This window comes from Lucilia sericata, unplaced genomic scaffold, assembly GCF_015586225.1.
Source record: "Lucilia sericata isolate MDLA Ls3-8-SP2 unplaced genomic scaffold, ASM1558622v1 Contig001067F_arrow, whole genome shotgun sequence".
NCBI classification, from domain to species: domain Eukaryota; kingdom Metazoa; phylum Arthropoda; class Insecta; order Diptera; family Calliphoridae; genus Lucilia; species Lucilia sericata.
Window position 1 is genome coordinate 79284 of NW_023995044.1, and position 22228 is coordinate 101511.

Consider the following 22228-nt stretch of genomic DNA (forward strand, 5'->3'; position numbering starts at 1 on the left):
CTTTAATTTTCGGTGGGAACTTCAGCACCTTATTACGAGATGACAAAAGTTAATTTATTTTCAATAGCAGTCGGCGGTAACATGGCAGCCAGCAGATCCTTTAGCATTATTTTGCAGACAAAAGCACGCCCGCTGCATTGTAAATAATTTCAATTGTGTGTCATCGCCAGTCATGTGCTTGCCTTATCGATTCTGTTAGAGCAACGGTTCCCAAATGGGGGTCCACATACCCCTAGTGGTCCGTAGCCAAATCATAGGGGGTCTGCGAAGACAAACGAAGAAAACCTGAATAAACAATATTCTTCTTTTATATATTATGTGAAAAAATATTAAAAATATCTCCTGTATATGCACTGAAATATAAATCTATAATACTCTGCCTTACAATTAAATAAGGGATACTGTTACCACTGGTAGGCCACATTTCATAATTCAATGATAAGCTTATCGCTGATTTAAGTTTGTCAAATTGTAAGCAAAAGTGTTCTCGTTTGAATGGACTAAATTAATATATTTCCGAAACCCTTTATTCGTCTTCAATACGTTAAGACAGTTAATTTTAAATATTCCATTCCGACGTACGGGAATATTTTATAGATATGACATCTTTACATTTTTTTGACCTATGGATTAATGGACTAGGGCTAGGACAATTTTCGGATTTACAATTATTTAAAACAATAATATATGGGGTCCGCGAGGTAAAAAACGGTGGAAACCACTGTGTTAGGGGGCTGATAGAAGGTTTACTCAAAAAGGCCTATTAAACGGTCTTCCGTTGAGAGCCTATTAGAAGATCTTTCGCTGAAGGTTTAAAAGAAGACCTACAAAACAACCGTTTTGAAACGGTGATAAGGTATCGGTATTTTGGTTTATTTCGGTATCTGTACTTTAGTGTTATCGGTATACATACATATTTGCATATTTTGGTAATGGTATTTTATTTAGTGTACTAAAAATATTTTTTATTTATTTATTTATTAGGGAGATCGACTCAGCTTTTCCCGAACGGTTTTTATCGTTTTTGTCAACATTGGAGAGCTCTGTTTTTTGAAAATTGACTATTTCTGAATATCGAATAATCCCGTTTTTATGATAAAACCCGTTTTTTATATATTTTACCCTATTTTGTATATTACATACGATGATAACCATTTTCAAATGGTTTTGTAATATTAAGCTTCTTATTTTAAATAAATATTTCCAAACAGCATAAGCCGATTTTTTTAACTTTTTTTTACAAATAAAACAGGTAGTATGTTTTATTCGTATATAATATATATTCTAAACTATTTTATCGTATACATGTATGTACATAAATAGTAGGGTATAATGATATTTTAAGAGTTCCTTATTTATAGTCAATTATGGACCATGGTCTAATTTTATCACTACATGTATTATTATTATTTTGAAGCATGTTATGAGCGTTATAGTAATTTTCTGACGAGTATTCATTATATATTTTTCCTAAGTTTCATTTAAAGTGGTTGAAAACAAAATAATATTTCTCTATGATTTCAAGATGATTTGCAAATATTGCATAGCTTGAGTTTGACCTTCGCACTTTATGGGTTAACATTTTCTATTATCTTAAATTATATATTCTTTAAAAGTTTCATATAAAATGCATAACAGTAAAGAAAAAAGCCTGTTTTTCAAAAAATTTAACAAAAAATAGTTTTCTCCGAAATCCTCAAAATTCAAATCGCACTTACAGCTAATATGTGAGTGATATCGATCAAATTTCTTTACTATGTTATTACCTTCTTTATTGTCCATAAGTCACATATATATTTTTTTAATTTTAAAATTTGCTTAACAAAATTGCTAAAAGTTTGAAACTGGATTTTTGAAACTGCTGTCTGAGGGGTTTCCCATTTTTTACTATACCCCAAATACGGTTTGCGCTACATAAAGAGGTTAAAAACTCACATTTAAGTTAATAGGAATATATTTAATGTAATGATAGGACATCCCTCCTATGATAAACCTGTGTTAAAATCATCACATCTGCAGGTCTTTTTCAGTACTCCCATGGAGTAAATTCTATTTTTTTTCGCTTGGATGTTCTTTTTTTGCTGGGATTGTTAATTTAGAATCGAGTTCATTCGGACTAAAATAACAGGAAATAAAAACATCCCCGTAGTGTTACTAATATGGCATCCCTAAATATTAAACAACACAACTGGCAATACCACTAACAGCTATCGATTATAGATACTCATCTGGTAACACTTACAATGCTTTCTGTCAAAGAACTTCCGCCAAATTGGTGTAAATAAACAACACCGTTACTTTTTATTTAACACAAAAAAGTCAAGTGTTCTGTCAGTGGCAAACACGAAGAGAATAAAAAGGATTTCCCTAATATTTTTGATTTTAATCAAAGAAAATCTTATTTAAAATTTCCGATACGTCATCAGTCTTACCTATTATAAACCAATTAATTATTTCATAAAGTACTTCTGTTTTAAATACACATAACCATTGTTTTTAGTCTTTATTTAATTTTTGTTCTCTTATTACCTTATTTTTACTCTACTCTATAAATGTCTTCAATTGTTCAGTAAAACTATTTACACAAAATTATATTAAATAATTTTAAAAACTAAACATTACATTAACTTACTTATTTATAAACATTTCAGTAAGAGTGAATTATTTTTTTTTTTACATTAAAGTGTTTTTCAAGTAATTTATAGTTCTTGCTACTTTACACAGATAATCAATTTGCAAAAAAGGGGAGATTTTATATTTGTTTTTATAAAAATAATTATTTTCTATTTAATTATTATAAATTAAATAAATTTACAATTCCATTATGGATTTTCTATAACAATTTTTAATTTAGGTTTTCATTTTTATTTATTAATTGCTACATTTATTACGAATACTTAGTAGAGGGAGATTTATATTAATAAAACGTTTTAACAAAAGAGTTTTTATTATTAACAAAATAAAAACAATATTTTGAAATTATAAAAATGTTTTCATACTTGGTCTATTTGTCTGCTTGTTTGTTTGTATAATGGGACGGATGTTGATTTTTTGATCAAATGGACTTCCCTTTAAAGTAAATTGTAATCTGAATTTTGATATTTCGTTGTTATGTAATGTAAGTATAAGCTGCTTATAATACTTATATTAATGTTATTATTCCTTTAATTAAATCGGTACTTAAAGTATAGATACATATTATATGTATGTCGTCTGTATGTCTATTTAAATCGAGCCTAAATCTAACCATACATGTCATTAACAATATTAGCAAGAGAAGGTCGTGAGATTTCTTAAGGCTAAGATCTATGACCTCATTAAATTTAGACAAGTTAAAATGATCTAATGCAGGAATAGAAAATTCAGTATTTGAATTTTTTTTCTACAAGATGTATTTAATTTAATAGACTAGTTTTTAGACTAGATCTTAAAATAGTCAAGTTAAATGTCAATAGACTAGTTCACAAACTAAAATATACTAGTCCATAGAGCAGTCAAAATAATAATAGGCGAGTTCATAGAATAGTTCCTAGAATACTCCATAGACAAGATAGACCAAAATTTAGGTTCAAGACTAGTTCATAGTTTAGTAGTTTCTAGACTAGATCCTAGATAGCCCAAAGAATTGTAGACTAGTCTTTAAACTAGTCCATAACCTAGTCAATAGACTAGTCCCTAGACTATATAGCCTATAGACTGGTCTCGTGACAAGTTAATTAAAAGTCAATAGAGTAATCTTTATGCTAGTCCATAGACTAGATAGTCCAATAATATATACTGATTGCTAGACTAGCAATATACTGATTGCTAGACTAGTCAATTACTAGTTATTAAATAGATTATTCTATAGACTATTCCGTATACTAGTGCCTAAAATAGTCCTTATATAGTATTCTATAGACTAGCCTATAAACTCGTGCCTAGATAGTCCCTAGAATAGTCAACAGATTATTCAACAAACTAGTCCATAGAAGAGACCCTAGTTCATATGCTAGTCCGTACACTAGTACACAACTTAGTCTATAGACTAGTTCTTTGAATAGTCTATACATTAGTCCTACATAAGTCCCTACACAAGTCTCTAGACAAGTCCATAGACTAGTTCCTAGACACCTTTTCTTTGTTTCTAAATATGTTTTTAATACTTTAGTTTGTAGTTAATTAGTTTGAAATAGACTAGTCCATATACTTGTTCCTAGACTAGTCCATATTCTAGGCCATAGAGTAGTCCATAGACGAGGCCCTAGTTCATATACTAATCCGTACACTACTACATATGTAACTTAGTCTATAGACTAGTACTTAGAATAGCCAATACATGCTTAGGATTACACAAGCCTATAGACTAGTCCCTACACAAATGCCTAGACTAGTCCGTAAATAAGTCCATATACTAGTCCCCAGACTCCTTCTCTCTGTTTCTATATGTGTAATAATTTGGTTGTAGTTAATTAGTTGGAAATACCAAATGACATTATTAACTATTCTCATAAAACTATTAAGTTTATAAATATTCTTTAAAATTATAATTGGTGTCAGTCCCATAAAGTCCGGTTTTGATTTAAATTTTGTCTAATTAAAAAAAAAAAAATCATAAGAAGATATAGTTTTCGTTGTGTGATTTTTTTTTTTAATTACAAAAATAAACTAAAAATTCCTATACAAAAATCTAAAAAATTTCTTAATAACATTTTCAACATGTTTTTAATTATTTTTATTTTCTTACAATACACATTTAAACATTTAGATTTTTCAAAAAATTTTATTTTTTAATATTTCTTCATACTTTTTATAAAGTAGATTAAAGCGTTTTAGTAATTGTTGTTTTGTATTTAGCTAATGGTTCAATTTAATTAAAACTTCAATTGAAATTATTTCATAAACAACAGGACTTACTTTTGTTTAACATTTGTCATAAGAATTAACGTTTTTTTTTTGTTTTGGTACTAAATTACTATTTTTCTTTAAATGATAAAAACAAAATAAAACTCATAATTGTTTAAAGTTTAAATAAAATTATATTTTTTTATTGCTAGTTATAATAAAATTAAAATTATAAAAATATAATTTGCTTAATAAAAACAATTGTTTTAATTGCCCCTAAAATTTGTTGATTTTTCTTAAAGAAACAAAAAAATATATAAAAAAAATAAAACTAAAACAAATTATTAAAAATAATTATTTTAAAATAGGTTTAATATATTACCACTAACACTAATAATACATAAACAGTTATATTTATATATTTTTTATGTATATTTTAGTTTTAGTTTTTAATTTAAAATTAAATTACATCAGACGACATTTAGTGGACACAAAAATATTTTGTTGGGAGTGCTAAAATCTCTATATTAAATACTATTTTTTCCAAACAAATACAAAAAACATTTAGAAAAAATACTTTTATTTTATTAATATAACATTATTTATTATTGTTAATTTATTAATTAATAACATTCAAGTGTATATAGTAATTGGTGTAATACATTTTACAATTATGTTGTAGTTTTTCTTTTTAGGTTTATATTTGAAAACTTAAATATTTTAGTTTCTTTTGTCTAGTACATAAATTCCAATAAAACTCAGTCTAAATTCTGGAATTGGTCAATAATAAAATGTTACTTAAATTCTGTAGTTTTTTTTAATTTAATTCTTTCTTTTATTTTATTATAAATAAATAACAATTTTCTTTTTTTTTATTTGCTTTTCAAAACTAAAAGTTTACAAAATATCTATGGTCAATATTTAGAAGTTGGACTTTTTTTCAATAAAGCTTTTCTTTTTGAGGATTTTTCTTTAGTTTTTAAATGAAAAATATTTGTTTGCAGTTAATAAATTTTATAGTTTTTTTTCGCCTTAAAAAGGACTCGTTTATCTACCCGTAATTTATAAATATTTTAAAGTTATAATTTAAATTTTCTGTTTACAAATCTTTAACAATTGTTTAAGGTTTGTTTTTATTTTAACCGAATTATGGTCCTTCGAAAGATTACAGTTTCGTCTTTAGACAATGAAACCGTTATAGTTGAGCTTTTAAGTGTTAAAGCTGTGTGACTGAATAGCTATTGGTGTCAGTTTGGCCTATTCGAAAAAGTCTGTTCTTTAAATCTTTAATTTTTATTTCAAACGTATTGCTTGGATAACATTTCTTTAAACGATTTCTGAATATTTCGAATGGTTTGAAATCGGCATGCTAAGACATGCTTCGTCCTTGTTTTAATTCGAGTCTTTGATATTTAAAAGATTTGTGAATAAAACATCTCAAATATCGGACTATATATAAAAAGCTTGCATTGTGTTATTGTCAAGTGTTTATAGGTCCTTCGAAGACCAAAAATGCCACCTTGGGACTACTAAAAAGAGTAAACTAGTCTTTATACCCTATACTAGTCTATAACATAGTCATTAGACAATCCAATAGTCTAGTCCATAAACTAACCCGTAGATAGTCCATAGTCAGGTCTCTAGAAAAGTTAACTATTCCATATACTAATTCAAATACTAGTCCCTAGACTAATCCTTATGCTAGCTCATAGACTAGCCCCAATAGACCATCTATTCCATAGACTAGCCCATATACTTGTCCCTAGGTAGTCTATAGGTCTACTAAACGGATCATGTACTGCAATAAGTTTTGCAGGGCAGACTCTAGTCTGGTCAGACTAGTGGCCAATTATTACTAAATGTAGAATACCGAAGAGCATGTTTAGGAAAAAGCGAGACTTGAACTTATAGGTATACTTATTGCACACAGTACAATTCTAAATATGTCTCAAAGTGTCATGGATTTAGTACAATTAGAAATATTGCTTAGTTCGAAATTGGCTTTAGATAATGATTTATGGCCACAACAGCAACCGAGCTCGTTGCTAGTTAAAGAACCACTTTACAAATAAGAAACTTAAATATGTATGGATATAGTTCAATTAGTAATATCGCTTAGTTCGAAACCGTCTTTAGATAGAGATAATGATTCGTGGCCACAACAGCAACCGTGCTCGTTGCTAGTTAAAGGACCGCTTTACATAATGAACCTACAAATGGTCCTTCGAAGCCTATAATATTATACGAATAGCTCATATCAATCACCTAATAGCAGCACTCAATGCAAAGAAAACCTTCAAGGATTTAAATTCGCTCTAAAACATAAAACTCTAAAACACAACAGAACTACAAACTCCCTCCCCTCAACACACTTAAATCAAATGAGACTTGCGATTTGAATGTTCTATAGCCGCCAACAGCTCATGTTTTTGTCTAACATATAAACGACCCTTTTTCCAAGGATTTTGCAGCAGTAAAGGCTTAAAATCATCACGCAAACAACGTTCCCTCGCACCAATCACTGCCACTAAACAGAAATTATCCAACATATCGGTTGAATAAATGGGACCATTACTGCCCTTAAGAACGGCAGCCATATTTAATTGTTTTACCACTAAATTAACCACCTCACGGGCGGTGGTCTTGGCGGTGACATGCAATTTAAGACTAGTGCCCGAAGCTAAGCCGGTATTATAAGCTGTATAGACTTGTATAATACCCGAAGGAGTATTAATGGCTTCTGTATTGTCGGTGGCTAAGCTAGGACAACTAGTAGCGGTGTACTCCTCTTGGCTGCTTTGTCTTTGTAGATTTTTGCTGTTAGAAGACGAGGAGGTAGCAGCAGTGGGTGCTAGATTTTCATCTAAACTAGTGCAGTTGGTTTTCTTTATTTCACTTTTTATGGTGGTTAGAGTGGTCTTCAAGTAGAGGGCATTGTCTCTTAGATTAGCACTGGAGGCGGATTTGACTTTTTCGGCTGTTTTGATTTGTTTACTTTCATATTCTCCATTGTAATTAACTTTCAGCGACTGACATGAACCACCTGACGCAGAATCACGTCCTAGGTAAGGTACCGAGGAGGAATGTACCGTTATTAAAGGAGTTACTGGCGTTGAAGTGGGTGTTATATTTGAGCATGTACGTTTTCTTTGTAGAATTTGTGATTTTTGATTTTGTTGCCTAGCGGCCTCACTAAGTGTGTCGTCTGACCTTGATGGTGGCATATTGAATATTTGACCAAAATCACTTGCACTCGTTAAGACGGAATCAGTGGCAGAATTAAAACTCTGTGTAGTGTAGTGAGAGGTACCCGAATCACCTGAATTCTTACGCAATGACATATCGGAAGTCATGAAATCATTGTTGACCTGCAGGTAATTAGGAGTAGCTGGTGTAGCTGCATTAGTTTGTGAAGTCTGCATTTGATTTTGCTGCTTTTGATGACTTGTCCCTGAAGTAGGAGTAGTGGCTTTCAAGCCTAGATTTTGTTCGGACTTGGAGTGTTCAGGTCCCATATTCATATTGCCTGCAGTAGAAGCTCCCGGTCCTGGCCAACTACCTCTACCCGAACCAGATTTGGTGAATTTCATATCTCTAATGGGAGGCTGCAGCAGTTGAGAACTCTCATCCACCTGTTGACCAAAATCTAGAATTTCTCTCATCGCGGCGGAAGGTGGAGCATTTTTATCTCTAGCAAAAGCTATAACATCCATTAACCAGCGTACCGCTTTCCAAACGGCATTTAAGCTGAAAGTCAATTCCTGTAATTTGGCTAGACGCTCTTTTGCTGTCTGCAGTTCCAAAGTGGAGAAAGCTTCTCTTTGTGAGTGATTAGCTAAAGCCGTATCCAGTTCCAAAATACACGAAAGTCGAGCATATTTCTGTATTATGCCCGGTTGATAGGTACTTAAGTGTATCATTTCAAAGGCCTGAATACTTAAACTGGCCAAATCTTCACGCTGCAGCAATAGCTCCGATTGTCCTGGCACAGCACAACTTAACTCTACAGAGGGACATATAATTAGGAAACTTATCTCTTTGCTATGCTCTATAACTTCCACATCATATAAACGGTGGGTGGAGGCCTCTTCTGGTTTAATGTTCATATACTTAAATAGCTTATGTGTGGCTGTAGTCAGATCGTATAAGAACAATCTTTGCACCTCGGTAGTAGCTTCTGAGTTGGTATTGAAATTTAATGTAAGCCTTAAAGGACTAGCACTTCTACGACCATCGTTCGATCTATCTTCTGCATTCTTTTTCAAAACCTGCCATTCTTCGGCAGTTATGTGACTATTATCTCTAACTTTGTAATGAGGCAAGACATTGGGTGTCTTAGCAGGCACCACCACCTGTATTTGATCCATAGAACATTGCATTTTCAAATAACCCAAATACAAACCGGGCGTTAAACGTTGCAAGGCGGTCTGATGATATTGTATCTGATCGGCTATGGATGTTATTAAGACCTCATTAATATTGTACTCTTCATGTATAGCTCCGATTTTCTTTTGCAATTTATTGACGGGCAACCAGCGGGAATTTAAAATGGAAACAACTTTTTGACTTTTGACGGATTGTATGCAGGTTAAAACCACAGTACCATGAGCATCTCTTAAAGGTTTATAATACAACTGACCGAGATCGTTAAAACCCAAGGCAGATTGCATTTGACAAACAGCTGACAGAAGTTTGGTGCGAAAATGATTTGCAGAAGTAAGATTGCGTTCCATATCGGTGCGCAGAGATTTTACATCATCCCAAGTGCAGGCCACCTAATGGGAAAATGTATAATCAGTTTTCTTAAGATATAGGAATTCCCAACAAGTGCTTACCTTCATTAGCCAGTGATAGTCACTGTAAAGGGAGCTAGGATACGATTCATCAATTTCGATTACGGGTAGAAAATCTTCACTAGTCACCAAAACCTTATCCTCACAGTAAACAATACTGGCCAAATAAATTCCCCTAAAATGGAACCATTTTGATTTGCTTAATATAACATTTTATATAAATTTCATTTAAAACTTACCTTCTCAGATGCTTTTGGAATTTGGAAGCTACTGAAAATAATTGCTTAATCGTAGTTTTCTTTTTGGGATTTCTTCTTTGCTGACTATTTGTATCCAAAGTCAATTCAGACACATCGGCTGGTCGCGCCAAACGCACCGCTGTAAATAAATTATCCAACATGCGTTGACGTCCCAAATAACGATCTTCCCGATTATTAAGATCACGCCAACCTATAAAAGAAAATTTATATAAATTTTCTGTTATTGTGGGAAATATTAAATAACATACTTGATGGTACTATGCTGGCGGGCACGGATGTTTTATAGGGACCCCATCCTTTAACATTACCACATGCAGCACGCAAGAAATATCGTCTTCCCTGTGTTAGACCAGATATATGACACTGAGTACCCATTGTACCATGAAAACTACGCCAATCCATGAGCTCACGTTCACCAACAATGTTACTGAAGTCAGCACGAGTTGACCATTGCACTGAAAGAGAAAGCAGGAATAATTATACTCTGCAACTAGGAGAAATATCGTTTTTAATTAATTTTTATATAGATTATTAACTGAATGATCATGTTTTGTTCGATTCTTACTGTACTTACTGTTTGGAATAATGGTTTTGTTTATTTTTGTCAGTTCTATGGCGTCGGTATTTACAGTTTTATTCTATAATTAGAAAATCTTAAACACTTGCCGATAAGTACTAACTTAGACTGTGATTTGTTAGCAAATGAATTTATAATTCCTAAACTCTTACTAAACATCCCTTATCTGAAGTTTGTCTTGAAGTTACCTGCTTTTTGCTAGTAGGTAAAATATTTAGTTCTTATTTGTTTTCGTAACTTGTAGAGAAAATCTTTACGTTTTTAATTGTTTCATTTCTATAAATGGGTTTTACCCACTTTAGAAACTATTTCCCAAAAAAAATTTAATTACAAGGAAACAATATGTAAACACATCTTGTTTATTTTCGTACATGTAGTTGTAAACAGGATTTAAACATTAAACAGTTTTATGGCAGTTTAAAAACTGTCATTGACATGCTAAACTATGTTTATTTAAACTGTCAGTTGATAGACAAGAAAATTAAAATGTTAAGATTTGATGCAGATTTTGAGGATAAAATAGATTTTATAAAAACTAATTAAATAGTAATTTTACCATAGATCTGATGATATTGTATTTGAATACTAGATATGTTACTTTTTGTACGGGAACTACAAAACCCCCTACAGGGGTATTTGTTAAGAAACTATTAAAAAAATCGGAAAAACGATTGAGTTAACCTTTCTTTAGGCTTTTTTCTTTGGGGGTACATCAATATCGAATGTGAAATTTCTAATCTTTTGGCTGTGGATTCGATTGGTGGCAGACTTCTGAATATTGTCGTATTCCATAATAATTTACTCTTTAATATGAAATAAAAATCATTTCCGTAAGTAACCCATAGGTCATCTAATTGTGAAAATAAAATACATCGTTGTTAATGAGAAACCTAATAGGTTCAAAATTGCTAGAATGATCAAGACTTCTATTGGGTCTTTCAGTAAGTATTTCCGACAATTCATAAAGGTCATATTGTGGATGCAACAGTTATCGCATTGGTTGCCATTTATTCAAATTGTCTTGCTATGCTACCATGAATAGCTATAGCGTTCAAAGTTACGTACAAATGATAAAATTGTTTTATCAAAATGTGTATTGGGTTCCGGTAATCTTTCAACAAAAACTTATTTTCAGAGATGAAGCTCATTTCTGTAAGAATGGTAAGTCAACAAGTAAACATTATAAAACTTTGTACGATATATTTCTACATGATATTCGAGGTGGATATGATACCCTATAAAAGTGAGTATGAAATTTTTACCTTAATTTTTACAATTTGTTGACAAGAAAAGATATTTTCTGTAAGAGGGGTTATATGGGGCAAGGGTTAAGTACGGGCCTTTCCACATTAATTTGGATAGAGGGATTTACATTTGCATAAAAGTTAATAATGCAGAATTTTATCTTAAAACTAGTTTTTACAAGTGTATTACACAGGCCGACAAAGTTTGGAAAAAGTCGAGACCACATTATACTTTTCGTAAGGATTGAGCCGAATCTGACTTCAGATTTTCTCCATCTGAGATATTGTGTCCAGAAGTTTGTAAAAAAAAGAAGACAACTTTATAATAAAGGCCTGTGTTATTCAAGCCCCAACATTTCGACCTTTAGCGTGCGCACGGACGGACGGACATAGCTTAATCGATACAGAAAATGATTCAGATTAGCACACTTTACGGTGGTTGAAGGAAAAATATTTTTTGGTCCCCAGTGGTATAAAAATCTGGCTCCGTATGAGAGATAAATACTTTAAGAGAACGTAAAGGAGATACTTTCAGTATAAGATTTTCACGAGATTGAAAAGGATTTTAGATTTTTCAATATTTCTTGATTCCTACTATATATTCAAGACTATATATGCTATAGCTATGTTAAAGAATCATTGCAAGATGTGGATTATGTATACTTAGAGCGGGTTTTTGAGATAGTAATCAAATACCAATTAATAATCAGATTAGTTAATCTAAAAATAAATTTAATCTTATGTTAATCCCCTTTGATGTTTTTGAGTACAAGATTAAACTTCGCAGTGTTGCCATACAAAACAACAGAAAATGTCACTGTTTGTCATCAAACCAATGCATATTTTATAAAAAAGAAGAAGACAATTGTAAATTTAATATGAAAATTAATGAAAACTTAAATTAAAAACAAAAAATGTATTTTGAAGTGTCCATAATTTATACTAATCAATAAATAGAACATTTTAATGTTTATATTTATAAAAATTTTATTAATTTTTTTGCATCAGCTGTTTACACTTTTGCTTTTCGTGCTTAAGATTAAACCACCTCTATTGGGCGCTTAAACTTGCAAACAAAATTAACTAATTGAGTACTCAAAAACATCTTTCAAGGATTAATTTTAATTTAATCGCTAATCTTTCACCTAAAGATTGGCCCTTAAAGCCAACATTACCAAATAAAAATTAACTTTAATACTATTTAAATTCCAGAGAAATGACCTCTCATTATTAAAATACGGAAACATTATATAAAAATAAAATATAAATAAAAATGTCCTTGTCCTTTAGTTTAACGTTAATAATTTACTATTAAATTCTAAGCAAAATTCCCACAAACAAGTACAAGTATATTTTAGAGTTAATTGTTATTTGTGATTTCCTGGAAAAGATATCAAACAGGAATTCTCTTGGATGACATTTATTGCCTTGGTTAAAATTAATGATGCTTTAATTGTTTTCTTTTGTTAAATATTGATTCCCTTAGGTGTAGCAAAGGATACTAGTATAAACAGGAATTTAGTAAAGCATATCCTTAAGAGGAGTTGCTTCTTTTAAATACATACTGTTACACAATGTTAACAAAGTAAATTACCCGGAATTTGTGTAAGACCAGGATTGCAGTGAAATGAAGTACAGACATAAAAGGGTGTTGGAGTGTCTCGTTTACTCAATATTCGACAGGAATTTGAAAAACACTAGTCAACATAACAATACTCATGGTATAGTATGTACTTGTATTCTTCTCATGCAATCAATGTCCTATTGTATTGTTCAATTTTTTCTTATAATTGTTGTCATATTTATTTACCTTTGAATTTAGTACCAATTGCTCCTTCGAATGGTTCAAGCATTTGCACTTGTATTGAATTATCACCCGTTACATCAACAACAACTGATGCTGGTGCATCTGGGGGTCGTGCTTGATCCCAGCCCAATAGTAGACGACGTAAACCTTTGACACGTCTTTCCCATATGCCAATTTGTTTGTCAACTTCATTGCCGGTACAACCGGTTACGGAAGAACCCGTATTACCTGTGAAAAGATAAATGAGAAAAGAAATAAATTATTGGAAAATTGATAAAGTTGAAAGGATGTTATATGTAATAAGGATGAGATTCGTATCTGGGGATTGTGTAGTTTTAATTTGAGGAATATTGCAGAGTTGGGGAATGAATTTGAAATCACATATTTAAAATTCACCATAAATTTATTACATATTGAAAATTTCAATTTGAAATACTTTCCTATATTTAATAGGATTACATAAAATAATTAAAATATTTTGTTTATATAAAGCAAAAATCAAAATCCACACAAGACAATAACCTACTTACTGATAAACGTAGTAAAGTTCTGGGAGTACTTTTCAAGAATGACTGCAAAATGTGCAGTTGAGCAAGTAAGTAACCTTTCAATATAAACAATTAGGTGAGTTCATATTAAAGAATAAATTTGAATTCCCTAGAATTTAATATAATTAAATGAAAATTTGCAGAAATATGCTTAGGGTTGTTTATCAGTGGTTACAAGTCAATCGTGAAGATTGACCTTTGACCTTCAAAATCTGAAGTAGCAGACAGAAGCTGCTAAACGACTCTAACCTCTTTTCGAGATCATTAAGTTAAAGGTCAATAACGATTTTTAATTTTCAACTGTTCATTAGTGGTTTCTTACGCATTTTCCACCATTTTAAGCTCTTATGAACTGCGGACATCCCCAATAATAAAACAATAATCGTAAAGTTCATTTCATTCAATTGGCATTTCCAAAAGTTGTGCACATACATACTTACATACATACATCCATACGTATTCTTTAGTCTGTATGTAAGTAACTGTTAGTCATTTGAGTACACACATTCTTAACAGATTGGAAGACTTGGAAGTAGGGTAATGTGAATTCAATTAAGTATAATGTATTTCAAATTGTTTGGCTTTTCACAAACACCCACACAAAGAGATTCTCTTTGGATCTATAGATGTATATAGTATACGAACGCCCTCAAAATTTTTTACAAAAATTTAAGCATTTTATGGGGGAAGCATTGCAGTTTTCTTTTAAGCACACACTACTTAATGTATGTGATTGTTAAATATACGTATTTTTAAGTATTATTACTTAGTTATTATTGAGAGAGTAAATATTTGTTTTATTGCTTTATGATTTACTTACCAATAATAATGCTTGAAATTGAGGGTCGTGATGAAAATGAAGGTTGACATGTACCCTCTAGACCGCTTAAATCATTAATACGCAATTCGGCATCTTTTAATAAACCATTCAATTTTGTGCCAATGCTATCGACGGAAACTATAGAAGAGTTAATGAAAATTATTGTGGTTAAAAATTAGATCAAATTATACGGAGACAAGAGAAATAAGTTGGTTGATAAAAAATATTTAAAACAGACATGGCTAATTCTGTACTATTTTACTTTTTTCAGTAAATTTTGATATTGAAAAACTAGCTTATTGTCTAGTCTATAGTCTAGTCTATAGTCTAGTCTATAGTCTAGTCTATAGTCTAGTCTATAGTCTAGTCTATAGTCTAGTCTATAGTCTAGTCTATAGTCTAGTCTATAGTCTAGTCTATAGTCTAGTCTATAGTCTAGTCTATAGTCTAGTCTATAGTCTAGTCTATAGTCTAGTCTATAGTCTAGTCTATAGTCTAGTCTATAGTCTAGTCTATAGTCTAGTCTATAGTCTAGTCTATAGTCTAGTCTATAGTCTAGTCTATAGTCTAGTCTATAGTCTAGTCTATAGTCTAGTCTATAGTCTAGTCTATAGTCTAGTCTATAGTCTAGTCTATAGTCTAGTCTATAGTCTAGTCTATAGTCTAGTCTATAGTCTAGTCTATAGTCTAGTCTATAGTCTAGTCTATAGTCTAGTCTATAGTCTAGTCTATAGTCTAGTCTATAGTCTAGTCTATAGTCTAGTCTATAGTCTAGTCTATAGTCTAGTCTATAGTCTAGTCTATAGTCTAGTCTATAGTCTAGTCTATAGTCTAGTCTATAGTCTAGTCTATAGTCTAGTCTATAGTCTAGTCTATAGTCTAGTCTATAGTCTAGTCTATAGTCTAGTCTATAGTCTAGTCTATAGTCTAGTCTATAGTCTAGTCTATAGTCTAGTCTATAGTCTAGTCTATAGTCTAGTCTATAGTCTAGTCTATAGTCTAGTCTATAGTCTAGTCTATAGTCTAGTCTATAGTCTAGTCTATAGTCTAGTCTATAGTCTAGTCTATAGTCTAGTCTATAGTCTAGTCTAATCTATAGTCTATAGTCTAGTCTAATCTATAGTCTAGTCTAATCTATAGTCTAGTCTAATCTATAGTCTAGTCTAATCTATAGTCTAGTCTATAGTCTAGTCTAATCTATAGTCTAGTCTAATCTATAGTCTAGTCTAATCTATAGTCTAGTCTATAGTCTAGTCTATAGTCTAGTCTATAGTCTAGTCTATAGTCTAGTCTATAGTCTAGTCTATAGTCTAGTCTATAGTCTAGTCTATAGTCTAGTCTATAGTCTAGTCTATAGTCTAGTCTATAGTCTAGTCTATAGTCTAGTCTATAGTCTAGTCTATAGTCTAGTCTATAGTCTAGTCTATAGTCTAGTCTATAGTCTAGTCTATAGTCTAGTCTATAGTCTAGTCTATAGTCTAGTCTATAGTCTAGTCTATAGTCTAGTCTATAGTCTAGTCTATAGTCTAGTCTATAGTCTAGTCTAGTCTAGTCTATAGTCTAGTCTATAGTCTAGTCTATAGTCTAGTCTATAGTCTAGTCTATAGTCTAGTCTATAGTCTAGTCTATAGTCTAGTCTATAGTCTAGTCTATAGTCTAGTCTATAGTCTAGTCTATAGTCTAGTCTATAGTCTAGTCTATAGTCTAGTCTATAGTCTAGTCTATAGTCTAGTCTATAGTCTAGTCTATAGTCTAGTCTATAGTCTAGTCTATAGTCTAGTCTATAGTCTAGTCTATAGTCTAGTCTATAGTCTAGTCTATAGTCTAGTCTATAGTCTAGTCTATAGTCTAGTCTATAGTCTAGTCTATAGTCTAGTCTATAGTCTAGTCTATAGTCTAGTCTATAGTCTAGTCTATAGTCTAGTCTATAGTCTAGGTCTATAGTCTAGTCTATAGTCTAGTCTATAGTCTAGTCTATAGTCTAGTCTATAGTCTAGTCTATAGTCTAGTCTATAGTCTAGTCTATAGTCTAGTCTATGTCTAGTCTATAGTCTAGTCTATAGTCTAGTCTATAGTTAGTCTATAGTCTAGTCTATAGTCTAGTCTATAGTCTAGTCTATAGTCTAGTCTATAGTCTAGTCTATAGTCTAGTCTATAGTCTAGTCTATAGTCTAGTCTATAGTCTAGTCTATAGTCTAGTCTATAGTCTAGTCTATAGTCTAGTCTATAGTCTAGTCTATAGTCTAGTCTATAGTCTAGTCTATAGTCTAGTCTATAGTCTAGTCTATAGTCTAGTCTATAGTCTAGTCTATAGTCTAGTCTATAGTCTAGTCTATAGTCTATAGTCTAGTCTATAGTCTAGTCTATAGTCTAGTCTATAGTCTAGTCTATAGTCTAGTCTATAGTCTAGTCTATAGTCTAGTCTATAGTCTAGTCTATAGTCTAGTCTATAGTCTAGTCTATAGTCTAGTCTATAGTCTAGTCTATAGTCTAGTCTATAGTCTAGTCTATAGTCTAGTCTATAGTCTAGTCTATAGTCTAGTCTATAGTCTAGTCTATAGTCTAGTCTATAGTCTAGTCTATAGTCTAGTCTATAGTCTAGTCTATAGTCTAGTCTATAGTCTAGTCTATAGTCTAGTCTATAGTCTAGTCTATAGTCTAGTCTATAGTCTAGTCTATAGTCTAGTCTATAGTCTAGTCTATAGTCTAGTCTAATCTAGTCTAGTCTAATCTATAGTCTAGTCTAATCTATAGTCTAGTCTAATCTATAGTCTAGTCTAATCTATAGTCTAGTCTAATCTATAGTCTAGTCTAATCTATAGTCTAGTCTAATCTATAGTCTAGTCTAATCTATAGTCTAGTCTAATCTATAGTCTAGTCTAATCTATAGTCTAGTCTAATCTATAGTCTAGTCTAATCTATAGTCTAGTCTAATCTATAGTCTAGTCTAATCTGTAGTCTAGTCTAGTCTATAGTCTAATCTATAGTCTAATCTATAGTCTAATCTATAGTCTAGTCTATAGTCTAGTCTATAGTCTAGTCTATAGTGTAGTCTATAGTCTAGTCTATAATCTAGTCTATAGTCTAGTCTATAGTCTAGTCTATAGTCTAGTCTATATTCTAGTCTATAGTCTAGTCTATAGTCTAGTCTATAGTCTAGTCTATAGTCTAGTCTATAGTCTAGTCTCTATAGTCTATAGTCTAGTCTATAGTCTAGTCTATAGTCTAGTCTATAGTCTAGTCTAGTCTAGTCTATAGTCTAGTCTATAGTCTAGTCTATAGTCTAGTCTATAGTCTAGTCTATAGTCTAGTCTATAGTCTAGTCTATAGTCTAGTCTATAGTCTAGTCTATAGTCTAGTCTATAGTCTAGTCTATACTATAGTCTAGTCTATAGTCTAGTCTATAGTCTAGTCTATAGTCTAGTCTATAGTCTAGTCTATAGTCTAGTCTATAGTCTAGTCTATAGTCTAGTCTATAGTCTAGTCTATAGTCTAGTCTATAGTCTAGTCTATAGTCTAGTCTATAGTCTAGTCTATAGTCTAGTCTATAGTCTAGTCTATAGTCTAGTCTATAGTCTAGTCTATAGTCTAGTCTATAGTCTAGTCTATAGTCTAGTCTATAGTCTAGTCTATAGTCTAGTCTATAGTCTAGTCTATAGTCTAGTCTATAGTCTAGTCTATAGTCTAGTCTATAGTCTAGTCTATAGTCTAGTCTATAGTCTAGTCTATAGTCTAGTCTATAGTCTAGTCTATAGTCTAGTCTATAGTCTAGTCTAGTCTATAGTCTAGTCTATAGTCTAGTCTATAGTCTAGTCCATAGCGGAAAATTAGTTTATTACTTTAAACCCTAAAATGTGTTCCTTTTTGATATAAGTACTATTTTAAAGTTTCAACTTTCCATCCTGGTCAATAGACTAGTCCATAGTAAGTCGATTAGTCCACAGACTTTTCCATCGACTACTACATAGTCTAGTCCGTGCAATAGTTCATTGTCTAGTCAATAGATCAGTGCTGCGAATAGATGGGACCCTATAATACTCAATAAATTTGTACTAGTCATAAGACTATTAAAAAGAATAGATCCTAGACAAGTCCATTGACTAGTTCAGAGACTAGCACATAGGCTAGTTAATGGACTAGTACCCAGACTAGTTAATGGATTCGTTCATAGACTAATCCATATAATCGTAAATCGATTAGTCAATTGACTACTCCATATAATAGACATATAGTTGTCAATAGATTAGGCCATAGATTTGTTCATAGACTAGTCCTTATGCTAATAGATATGGACCAGAGAATAGAGTAGTTAATAGACTAGTACATAGACTATTCATGGATCTACTTAATAGATTAGCCCAAGACTAGTCCATAGACTAGTTAATAGTCTAGGCAATGACAATAACTAATAAAAGTTCTCTTTGTGGTAAAAGTTAGTACTATTTCTAAATTTCAATTTACTATGCCTGTTCTAAAAGCAAAAATAATTTAGTAGGTACATAAGATAAACTTACATTGTGATCCTTCCAAAGCACCATGTTGCAATAGCATTTTTGTCATTGAACGATTATTGCTCAAAACGGCTACATCCAATGCCGACAAACCATCAGTATTAATGCTATAAAAGACAATTTAAGAAATACATTAAATTTTATTTTAAACTGAATTTATTGGACTCGTCCTTCTTCTCCGGCACACACTTACCTATTTACATCCACATCTGTTGACTCTAAAATGGTGCGAGCCTTATCTAAATGACCATGTTCAACAGCCGAAAAAAGGGCTAAAGTGTAAAAGAGAAGACAAATTGAAATGACAATTATTATAAATTAAGGAAAAAGTCAAAGTTAAGAGGACATAAAATTATCAAGTGCTTTTTAAATTGCACTCAATTTTTAAACAAGTGTGTGTGTACTTGTACTCGTGTGTATGTTAGTTTGAGAGTGAGATTAAATTAAATTTATTTATTGCTGGAAATGTTGCCAAGAAATCGGCAATTTTTTTTCTTAGTTCTCATTTTGGTTTGATAGGGTTTTTTTTGCTATAATCTGGAAGGGTTTTGAAAGAATGAATTCATTTGAAGAAAGGAGTGAAAATTTCTCTCATCAAGGGTGAAATAAGGGGAATTGCGAATATTATAATCAAAATCCTTTTCTATAAATCCAAATTTTCATAGATAAATGAAATTAATTAATTTAATGGACTCATTCTGATAGGTTTCGAGTTTGCACTAGGGGAATATCCGATATTCCGGAGTTAGAAATTGTCGGGAATTGTGAGTCATTGATCCAAGATAGAAGATCATGGTCATTAGAGAAAAAACTTTGGAGAAAACACATTTTGCTACACGTATGGCTCTAAACTGGGAGATAAAACGGACCTGGGGATCTACAGTGACGGTTTATGGGGATCTACCCCATATAGGTCACTATGTTCATTTTTATTAAAAAAAATTACCATGATAGAAAGCCAACAACAGGTCCGAAGAGGAAAATGTGGGATTTGACAAAATAACCTACCGGCATGTGACCGTTTCGCTAATTTTGGAATAAACAGAAGGTATCATAATTTTTAAGGTTTTTATGAATAGAGATGTATTGCTTAAAACATTGGCTTGAGAATGTACGATCTTTGTAAAAATGGATGTATATGAAGAATTGACAAATCTAAGCTCGGGACAAAATCTTTAATTGTTTTTATGTGTAGAGAAATTCCCACAGAGAGAAAACGTACGAACTTTGTAAGATCAGATGTATTTGATAATTTAAAAATTTTATGAAAAAGATCTTTGCACGGATTTATCTATCAATTTCTTGAGACAAAAATTTTCAATCCTCCAAAATATTGAATCTCTTTTTAATTTTCAAGTACTTTAAAGTTCTGCCTATAAAAAGTAATCTATATTTCAGTTTCATTATTACCATGCAAGTGTAGATTGCACTGTGTCAACTTATCCAATTGGGCCTGAGCCAATTTTAATTGTTTTTTCGACATTTTCGAACGATGTGGTGTATTGCCACCCTTTGTGGTCCGAACATTGGCCGGCTGACGATAAATGGCCAAATTTTGCTTATTATCGGCATTGTTTTCATCAACACCAGTTCCACTGCTACTACTGCTGCCAGCATCTATTGCCTCCCCACCACCACCTACTTGACTATGGCCGTGATGATTTTTGTGCGAATTGGAATGGCGTGAAATACTTAAACTACTGTTGTTGTTGTTGCTGGTATTGGATGTTGCAGAGTTTGTTTTAATATTTTCCGCCAACATTTTGCTGCTACAACTATTATTGCTGGATATCGAAGATGATGAGGATATTGATAGGGTTGAAGTTGCTGCTATTGAATTGGTAGTTAATGGTGCTGGTGGTGGTAGTAATTTAAGACTATTGTGATGTGTTGGTTGCTGTTGTCGATGTTGATAATGATGTTGATGCTGATGTTGGTGTTGTTGCCGTTGCGGTAATAAATATTCCATTTCTTTTAGATCTTGTGAAGTACATGACATGGCCGAGCGTATTTTCGCAACTGATACAACATTTTGTGTCAATTGTTCAGACCAACGAAATGTTGCATTCTCACGTTCATTATAAGGTTCTTGCTGTTGTTGTTGGTGATGATGCTGATGTTGATGGCGATATTGATGTTGCTGCTGCTGTGGTTCTTGATAGTGATTATTATCTAAACTATGGAAATTTCTTGTACTGTTGTTGTGCTGTTGTTGTTGTAAGTTTATTTGATACTCATGATTTATTGTTGTTGCTGTCGTTACTGATGATGATGCATTTGATGAGGTTGTTGATGATAATGTATTTGTTAATGATGATGAAGGTGGATTTCTTAAGATAACTAAATTGTCATCATTTTGTAAATTACTGTTCGTGCTGTAGTGATAATTGTTGCTGTTGCTGCTATTGTTCTTGGAGTGTTTGCAATTATACGAAGAGCGATCTGATCGCAATGTTGCACTTTTATTAGGACTTAAACTACTTGGTAGTACATTATCTTGGGTGAAAAGTGGTTGAAAAAAAGAACAAAATAAAAAAATTTAATAAATAAAACAAATTAAAAAAAAAAATTAATTAAAAATATAAATTAAATAAAAATCCCTTAACCAAATTATATAAAATATTTAAAAGACGATTAAGTTGCTAGTAAAATTTTTTACAATTTAGTTTTCGGACCAAAACTCGTCTTTTATCGTCTTTTAAATAATAATAATAATATGTATAGCTGTTGTAATAATATTTTAAAAATAATTAACATAAATAAATTAAATAATATATGACCAAAAATATTCCCTATAATTGTAACATTTAACATTTAAATAGAGTTTATAATATGGTGCTTGCC

The 22228-nt window shown here is 31.6% G+C and overlaps 1 protein-coding gene across 14 annotated transcripts in view; it reads right to left on the reverse strand.

Annotated features, from left to right (window-relative positions):
- Nucleotides 1-6842: 6842 nt before the first annotated feature.
- LOC119609844 overlaps nucleotides 6843-22228 on the reverse strand; it is a 57523-nt gene continuing 42137 nt past the window's right edge. For 13 of the 14 annotated variants that reach the window (XM_037964822.1, XM_037964820.1, XM_037964819.1 and 10 more), the window contains 9 exons: nucleotides 20795-21880; nucleotides 19578-19656; nucleotides 19388-19491; nucleotides 14874-15011; nucleotides 13509-13733; nucleotides 10126-10332; nucleotides 9857-10067; nucleotides 9660-9792; nucleotides 7197-9599 (listed from right to left, as the gene is read on the reverse strand). In XM_037964822.1, coding sequence (XP_037820750.1) covers nucleotides 7197-9599; nucleotides 9660-9792; nucleotides 9857-10067; nucleotides 10126-10332; nucleotides 13509-13733; nucleotides 14874-15011; nucleotides 19388-19491; nucleotides 19578-19656; nucleotides 20795-21880 — 4586 coding nt within the window. Of the gene's footprint in view, nucleotides 9600-9659; nucleotides 9793-9856; nucleotides 10068-10125; nucleotides 10333-13508; nucleotides 13734-14873; nucleotides 15012-19387; nucleotides 19492-19577; nucleotides 19657-20794; nucleotides 21881-22228 lie in introns of all 14 variants that reach the window. The other variant, XM_037964817.1, reaches the window with a different exon arrangement.